The sequence below is a fragment of the Rousettus aegyptiacus genome, unplaced genomic scaffold (assembly GCF_014176215.1).
Source record: "Rousettus aegyptiacus isolate mRouAeg1 unplaced genomic scaffold, mRouAeg1.p scaffold_m13_p_5, whole genome shotgun sequence".
Lineage (NCBI taxonomy): Eukaryota > Metazoa > Chordata > Mammalia > Chiroptera > Pteropodidae > Rousettus > Rousettus aegyptiacus.
The window spans coordinates 16,432,620-16,441,295 of record NW_023416308.1 but is presented as its reverse complement, the minus strand read 5'-3'; the positions used below and the strand labels follow the sequence as shown (position 1 = coordinate 16,441,295).

The 8,676-nt window shown below is 52.8% G+C and overlaps 1 protein-coding gene across 1 annotated transcript; it reads left to right on the top strand.

The window, feature by feature from the left end:
* The first annotated feature begins 24 nt into the window (after positions 1-24).
* MTFP1 (mitochondrial fission process 1) lies at positions 25-3,346 on the top strand. The gene is made up of 4 exons (XM_016135648.2): positions 25-229; positions 1,007-1,134; positions 1,517-1,749; positions 2,708-3,346. The coding sequence occupies exons 1-4, from the start codon at positions 163-165 to the stop codon at positions 2,778-2,780; spliced, it is 501 nt and encodes a 166-aa protein (XP_015991134.1). The 5' UTR covers positions 25-162; the 3' UTR covers positions 2,781-3,346.
* The last annotated feature ends 5,330 nt before the right edge of the window (positions 3,347-8,676 follow it).

The window sequence follows — 8,676 nt, the reverse complement described above, 5'->3', positions numbered from 1 at the left end:
GGGTGAATTTACAGACACTCCCTGCGGGCGGGGACAGCACGACCTGTCTGTCCTTCAGTACGGGACCTATGGTCAGTCCCGCGGCTTTGGACCCAAGCGCTAGTGGAAGCTGAGGCGGCAGCGGAGGCAGGACCGGCTGCACCAAGCCGCAGGCACAGCGCCATGTCCGAATCGCCCCCGCGGTGTGCCGAGCGCGACCTTTACCGGGACACGTGGGTGCGGTACCTGGGTAAGAGCGGGACGAGGGGCAAGGCTACTCCTCCACCATGTAGATGAGGAAACAGGGGTCGCCAGACACCGGTCCGGGATCTGAAGAAGGTGGGAGGATCTTAGTTCTCATTCTGCCAGGGCCAGAGACTAGGCTCAGAGAGGGAGGACTAGGGACTTGCCCAAGGTCATACAGCTCTGGCCGACCTATCCCTGCCCTTGGGGTCTCTGCTGGTCCAGTCTCCCAGGTGGAAGCTGGGACCTTGCTAGGAGGAACAGGGTGAATGGGCTTGCCTCTCTGGCATGCCCTGGACACTTGCTGTGGAGCCAGAACCTGGACTCCTATCTCACCTCCTCACTAGCTCTGTCTGAGTCTTTTTCCTCCTCAGCAAAAAAGGATGAACACAGCACCTCTCTCATCCGGTGCTAGTTGTCAGGGTAGAATGAAATAAGGCACGGAAAGGCCTGCCACATGGTGAGTGCCTGGTTAGTGGAGCTACTTTCGGTCAGTCTCTTTTGCTGCCTATTTCCTAATTAACGCAGATGCTTCTATAACCCAGACTGGGAAGGCAAGTGAGTGGGTAATAATGGTGGCTGTACTCAGCTCTCCCACAATGGAGTGGAGGTGGGCATCAAGGGTGCCATTTTATAGGCCTGGAAACAGACTCGGAGAGGTAAAATCATTGTCTAAGGTCATCCAAGCTACTGCTTACCAGACCCTGATTAGAACCAGCTCACTTCGAGTGCCCCCTGTGGAATGATCTATGGGCCTCTGAATTAAATGTCCTTTCCTGACCAGGCTACGCCAATGAGGTGGGGGAAGCCTTCCGTTCCATGGTGCCAGCAGCTGTGGTATGGCTGAGCTATGGTGTGTCCAGCTCCTATGTACTGGCTGATGCTATTGACAAAGGCAAGAAGGCAGGAGACGTGAGTGCTAGACTGCCCCTCAACCCTGCTATCCCAGTCTACTCCCCTGGTGGTTCAGTCCACAGCCTTACATGTGATAAAGTCACTGCAGTAAAGCATGTGGGACAGTCCAATCCCCACAACCTTGCCAGGTGCAGTCCCTACCCCAGTCTTATTTGTAGGATAGCACACCCTGCTTCCTGCCCTGTGTATGGCATAGTTTATACCCCAGCCCTGGATGTGGATGAGTCTACCCTGGCCCTAAATGTGGTACAGTCCAGAACCACTAGTGTGGTCTGTGCCTGGCCACCACTTCCTACTCCTTGGTGCAGTCTCATGTCCCTTGTCCACAGGGTTTCCTGCCTTTGCTTCTGCTGGATTAAGTGTCTCTTGTGCCTACCAGGTACCAGGCCCTGAAGCAGGCCGCAGCACCAGGGTGGCTGTGGCTGTGGTGGACACCTTTGTGTGGCAGGCTCTGGCCTCTGTGGCAATCCCAGGCTTCACTATCAACCGTGTGTGTGCTGCCTCTCTCTACGTCCTTGGCACTGCCACCCGCTGGCCTCTGGCTGTTCGAAAGTGGACCACCACCGCACTGGGACTGCTGGCCATCCCCATCATCATCCACCCCATTGACAGGTGGGTGCTGCTCCCAGCCTCAGAGATCATCCACTCTGCAGGTGGAGATAAGCCCTGAGAGGCACAGAGTGTATCCATTTTGCACAGAACAATAGCAGCAGAGGCAGGGCTAGCACCTGGAGGTAGAAAGGGCAGTCTATGCTCTTGTCATATGATCTGGCAGGTACTTTGGCCGTAAAGAATATGTGCCTGGAGGGTATGGGACACAGGACAAATGAATTATCAGGAAAAAAAAAAAAAAACAACTTAGTGTTACAAAACAGCCAGAGGCAAGAAGGAACAGGTGCACCCTGGAGGGGATGTGTTTGTGAAGGTTATGGTGACAGAAGCTCAACTAAAACTGGGTTTGGTAGGTATTATTTCGTGAAATTGAAAAGTCCAGTTATGCTGCTTTCAGGAATGGCTGGATCTAGTCACCCGAATGATGCCATTCAGGATCTCCTCATCCTGCTGCCCTTTTCTCCACCCACCCCACATTGGCTTCACTCACTTTCCCCTCATGGGAGCAGAGCTGGCCCCCAGCACCTTCCAGCTTCTATGTCATCGGCTAAGCGAGCCCCATGGGAATCTTCTTAATAGTGATAGCAAAAATCCTAAGGAAAGCTATCATTATTGATCCATCTTAGACTGGGTACCCAGTGCCAGTTTCCCTTTTCTGATTTGCCAGGCTTGGGTCCTGTGACTGCTCTTAGAACCAGAGGTGGGGCCAGATCAACACAGAGTGGGAGGAAGAGTCTTTCTCCAAGGGAATATAGCTTACTTGGAGGCCCTGAGTGAGTCTTTTACTCTCTCTGTGCCTCATTTTCCCAAACTGAATAAAGAAGAGGGTGACGGCTGCCACTTGGATGGCACTTGTGCCCTACGTCCAGGAGTCCCTTCCCAAACCCTTACTTCCTACCTCCCATTCCCCCATTAGCACCCCTTGGTTGCCTGCTCATCGCCTTCCACCACTTCACAGGTCGGTGGACTTCCTCCTGGATTCCAGCCTGCGCAAGCTCTACCCCTCAGTGGAGAAGCCCAGCTCCTCTTGATTCCACCCTGGTACCTGGCCTAGGGGTTGGCACATTCCTTGCTCTGTTCTAACTGCCTCCTTCTGCCAGGGGATGTGATGCCTGGCTCCCTGGTGTCCGAAGCCCTGACACCTGAGTGGGTTTGAGCTGCATGGAAATTGAGAGACAAAGGCATCAAGAAACAGCAGCGATAGCAACTCACAGACGGGCAGGACCTGAACCCTGTCTGCTTCCATGGAATTCATGATACTGAGTGGGAATGAACCCTGGATGGGCTCAGCCCTGTCTTTTGACAGGAAAGTAACATCCTCCCATGGAGGATAAGGGGACTGAGGCCCACAGAGGGCAAGAAATATGGCCAAGATCACTTGGCAAGCTGGGAACCCAGCAATCCCAGTGGCTCTGCTGAGTTACCCCATGGCAGCAAGGCTGGCTGGAGGAGCAGTAGGCACTGGGAGAAATGCAGGGGTGCAGTAGTGGGTACCCTCAGGGCTGATCCTCTAGCTAGCCTGTCCTTAGGGCAGGGGCTGCTGGGGCCTGGCTGGAAGGCAGGACGGCCCCAGTCCAATAAACCCTTGGGAAGCTGAGTTTTCTTCTCCTTTTCTGTTGGTGATAAGCAGGGATGTGGTAGAGAGCAGGGCTAGGGGCCCTCAGAGATGGAGGCTGACTCCTCAGGCCAGGGGCTGTCCCTCACCCAACTCCCCTGCCTCCCTGCCTCCCTGCCCCCTACCTTGAAGGTGTGACACAAGCAGAATCAGGACTTGGACCTTCACACTCAGCCCTGCTCTGAGCCACTAATCAGTTTGGGTCAATACCCTGGCTCCGCCCTCACAGCTCAGGTGCAGCCCAGTGGGTTGACTCCTCCTTGCCAAGAAACTACTTCTGTGCTCTTGGGCACAGTCTAAGCTCTCAGCCCTGCCCCAGCCTTGTGTACCTTCCCATCACTTGCCCTCAGAGCCTCCCCACCCCTACATTCCTCAGCTGGAAATCCTTTTCTTGGCCAACCCTGAGCTTCCTTCAGAATCAGCCCCAGTGCCCCTTCCATTGTTGCCCCCTCAGCTCTACCCTATTATGGGCTTCCTCTGGCCTTGGGTGCCCCACTGATGGCCTGCTTTATAAAGAACTACTGGGGTGTAAGTGTGCAGATGTCTAGCACACAGTAGGTGCTCACACTAAGGACTTGCAGGAATTCTCAGGCTAGGCTGGTGGGGATAAAGTCTGTGGACAGCCTGTCTGAGGCAGGGAGAGACTACTCATGCTTGCCCCCAAAGACACGCCTTACCCCCACTACCTGCTCCATTAGAGAGATGCAGTGGTTGGTGAGGGTACACATTGAGGGAGGTTTCTGGGGCCATTTTCTGGCTATACCAGCCTGGGTTGGACTGCCAGAAGATGGTCTCCTGTAGGAATGTAATTAGATGGACATCCTCTTGGCAGAGAGGAGGGAGCCCCCACTCTATGCTCACCACCTACACCTTGGCACCTGCATGCCCTCCTTGGTCTCTCTCATGGCTCCGTGGTTTTGTTGCTTTAGTTAAAGCTTGTGGCTTCATCCAGCTGGTGAGGCACATGAGGACAGGACTGCCAGGAGCTGGCAGTACCTGGGAGATTCTGGGGGAAGTGAGGCAGAGCTGGGGTGTCTGGGCTGGAGAAAGGGGTAGAATCAGATTATACTGACTCGCTCTGTGGCCTTAGGCAAGTCACAGCCTCTCAAACCTCAGCTCCTTTCTCTTAAAGAAGCAGAGGCTTGGATTGCTACAGAATTGGGTATGGTATAGACTCACCATTTATCATCTGTGTGTTGACATGTACCCTTGACTTGTGTTGTTGCTTGCATCCTCAACAGTCCCATGAGGAGGTAGAAATAACATCCTCATTTTCCAGGCAATGAAACAGGTTCAGAGGAGGGCCCCCCCCACCGCCCCCACCACATTGTCTACCACCGATGCAACTTAGCACATCATTCTCTAAAGCAAAACAGGTTTTTGAGCAAGACAAGTGACCTTAAACAGGACCTAGACAAGAAAAAGTCCCAGAAATGGCAAGTGACAATCAAGCCAGGGCCAAGCTGGGATGTACCAGTCCTGACTTGCTGCACCATCTTAGGGAGCCAGTGTTCCCCCAGATCTCCAGGAATATGGTGGAATTCTTTTCTGATCTGGTCTATGCACTTCCACTTAGACAATCTGAGCAGCGCCCCTATTGCTGCCTTCTGTCAGCTGTATAGTCGGGCTGTGAGCACTGCCCAGTGCCCCTTAGTCTGCCTTTGGCCCTGCCACCTGGAGGTCCCACAGGAGGAGGAAGGGTGGGCTAGGTGGGGGCTGCCCCTCCACAAAGCTGGGCAGTGGACACCGACCTCGTGAGCCCCTTGCTTGTGATCCCGAAGCAGAGCTGAGTGTGTTCACCTGGGAACCTGAATTTGGAATCCTTGGATTGCCCCGATCCCTTCTCTCCTGTTCTCATGCCTGCCTGTGCTGCCCTGGGGAACTTGTCATGGGCCTTCTGTGTTGGTTTTCTAGGGCCTTTCATGTGCCAGACTTACATTAACCCCTGTTTGCTTTTCAGCCAGCCTGGAAGTTTCCACCTTGCCCCTGGCTTCCTTGGTGACTGGCTCCCTGGCTGGGGTTAGACATCTGGACTTCCGTGTGTGACTTTGACTTGGTCCAACCTTTCCTACAGGTGGAGGACATCAGCCAAGCAGAGTCAATAACCCAAGGGGAAGGAGCCCCAGCTCAGGAGCTCCTGTGCCTATTCTGAGCTAGACCACCTCTTATGAGGGCAGGAAGAGAGAAAGGGCACGGTGGCAGATTCAGAAGGGCACTGGACTTCAAGTAACCTGGTCCTGGTTTGCCTGCTTTACCCTCTTGCTGTGTGGCCTTGGGCTAGCCCTTCAGTACCTTGGCCTCATATCATCCCCATCTGGGTTTTTTCCCAGCCCAGGATGGGGCCATGCGAAGGCTCTAAACCCAGTCAACATCAGCACCATTTTCCTGGACTCTGGGCTACTTGTGGAATTTTCTGTGGTCGGCAGTTCCCATTAGCCCTTACAGCTATATGTGGACAAGTATGTAACCAGCCCCTGCTAGGATCTGGAAGTGGACCCTGTGCACTATAGCCTCATCAGGAATCATGGGTACTGGACCTAGGGAAGGGGACAGAATAGGAAGAATACTATTCAATAGGTGGTGTCCAGGGAAGGCTGGGACAGGGGCTGAGAACATTTCCGGGGCCAGATGGTATCCCCTGGGAGTTGTCGGGTCTTCCTCTCTAGGTCAGAGAGCAAGAACTATTTACTGGCTTTAAATCTCTGAAACCCTTCTGTAAAATGGAGATAGTATCAGAGGCTTCAAAGCACTGTCGTGTAGATCGAATGGGGTAGTACTTAGCTCAGCGCCTGGAATGCAGAATTCTCAACAAATGATGGTGTGTGGTGGTGCTGAAGCAGGGCTGGGACCAGACCCCAGCACAGGTTGTTCTGTGGATCCTGCTGATCTTCTGGCCTGGACCTTCCAGGTGCCTGGTGGATGGCAAGTACACTTGTTTCCACTTCCTGCCCTCAGAGGTTCCCAAGAGACTGAAGCTTTCCTTTCAGGCCTTTGGTTTTATCAATACCCCTAATGTGAATGGAAGCAGGTACTCTCAGTGTCTGGGTCCCCTCATCCTGCCATCTTCCAAAGATTCCTCAGCCTAGATCTCTATCCCCACCACAGGTTTAAGTTCACTGTAAACTGCTGGTCTGGGGCCCAAAGGTCCCATCTGATGCTACCAAGAAGGCTCGTTCCTTCCACAGGAACACAAACAGGTAAGCCACATTCACTGAAGGTATATTGTATGCCCTATCCTGTAACCAGTATTTGATGTATATCACCTCGCTTAATTGCCAACCCCTTCTTAAAATGTTCAGAACCAAGCCCAGTGTCCATACTCCTTTACAATGACTCTTAGAGCCCTGTATGATTTGGACAACCCCACTCTTCCCCCCCAAGCCACCCCCCCTCCCATCCCCATTCACTCTATTTTATTTCAGCCATTCTATCCTTTCTGGCTCCTTCTGGTTCCTTGGGTCTGGCATTTCTCTTGATTGGGCTTTCTCATACACTGCTCCCTCTAACTGGGACACTCACATCCAGCCTTTCCCCAACCCCCTCCTGCAAGCGCACCCACTGTCTCCTGACGACAGCCCACTCCTCCTTTAGTTCACCCCCTCAAGGTAGCCTTTGACGCCCGAGGGCTGGCTTGAGAGACTTCTCTGGAATCCCTTCAACCCCGACACTTCCAACACCACCTGGAAGGATGCAGCAGACCCTTGCTGGGCTGGGAGGGTGGTGTCTTTTCCCATCCTCAGGGCTTTGTCCTAGAGCATTTTGGGAGTTGGGGCCTCTAGTGGCCACCGAAATGCAATGCTCAGCATGACCACAAGGAGTCAGCATCTCCCAATGTACTCATGTTGACTGAGTCAAACTGCCTCCTGGATTATCGAGAACGATCTGTTAGTGAATGCTCCCGGTGTGTGCCAAGTCCTGTGCTGAGCACTTTCTCTGATGTGGCTTGTTTACTTCTTACAACCACATCATGGTTAGGTCCTTGTTTCCTTGAGTTAGAGTCACTGGATCAGCTCATACAGACCCCTCTCCCCATATCCCTTGACCTTCCCGCCACCTTCCCCTGCTCCCCCCCCCCGCCCCCCGCCCCCCTCCCCACCCCACCCCCCACCCCCGTCCCAACCCCCTGGCTCAATACTGATTTCTCGCCTACTACCTTCCAGACAGTGTCTCTCTACACAGTCAGGGGCAGAGCTGACTCAAAGGCTGTATAATCATAAGCAAGTTACCTACCCTCTCTGAGCCTTGGTTTTCTCACTGTACAATTCTCTATAATGACCTCTTGAAGCTGCTGCTAGGATTACAGGAGAAAGGGCTCACAAAGCCTTTGGCCAGGGAGCTCACAGAGGAAGCCTCCACAAATATTGAGCATTATTAATTTGGCAAGAGACATCACTTCAAGGGCAAATGATGACTAATTCAAATATAAAGTATGCCAATTATAGTTAGGGATTACACTTCTAAGATTTTATTCAGAAGAAATAATTGGATGATTATTAGACATGCACCTGAGGGTGATCATCATGGTCTTATCTTATATGAACTAAAATCTTGGGAACTCCTTTGTATGAATCAAAATGCCCAATGCATAAAGGAACATTCTTTTGATCTGATCATGCCAGTGGCTGAATCTCCCCAAGCGCCTCCTCTGTTCTGATACCTTCCATGACTCCCAGCAGCCCCCAGGATTCAATCCGAATACCTCGGCCTAGCATTTAGAGCCTCCAGGACTTTGCAGTGAGGGGTCCTGGCCCCACACCAGGCTCACCTCTCACCATGACACATTCTTGTACTTATGTTCTTACCTCCATTGATCCCTTGACATTCCTGGACATGCCCTGCACATCTAGCCCCTGTGCCTTTGCTCGGGCTATTCCATCTGCCAGGAATGCCCTCTCCATCCCCACTTCCCTCTGTTCTCAATCTTCAAGGTCTAGCTCTAGTGGTACCCCCTCCCCAAGGGAGTGAGGGGCCCCACACCAGGCTCCCCAGCCCAGGGTTCCAATGACACAAAAAGAAGTCCTCATAACTTCTGGCTATGAAAACCAGCAAAAATTGTGGCTAAGTGAGACAGAGGGCTGCTGGAGTTGCAGATATGACTCTTAAGGGGCCCATGTGAGACTGACTCATTGATGGACTCACTTGCTCTGAGCTCCAGCACTGGGGCAGCAGATTGAAAGGTACTAGGTACATGTGGAGTGGAACTGAGTTGTTGGGCTTCAGAGTGAAGGATGGATGGGCAGCTTTTTCCTAGACAGAACTGCTGGCAGAATCCATTGTTTCTTTGTTGAGCTGTCTTCCTTCCCAGCATGAAG

What these genes read in the sequence shown, in the direction of transcription:
- MTFP1 (XM_016135648.2), top strand. Translation starts at nt 163, where the DNA reads ATGTCCGAATCGCCCCCGCGGTGTGCCGAGCGCGACCTTTACCGGGAC. An exon ending in CACGTGGGTGCGGTACCTGG is followed by an intron (nt 230 to 1,006) that starts GTAAGAGCGGGA and finishes TTTCCTGACCAG; the next exon opens with GCTACGCCAATGAGGTGGGG. An exon ending in ATCATCCACCCCATTGACAG is followed by an intron (nt 1,750 to 2,707) that starts GTGGGTGCTGCT and finishes ACCACTTCACAG; the next exon opens with GTCGGTGGACTTCCTCCTGG.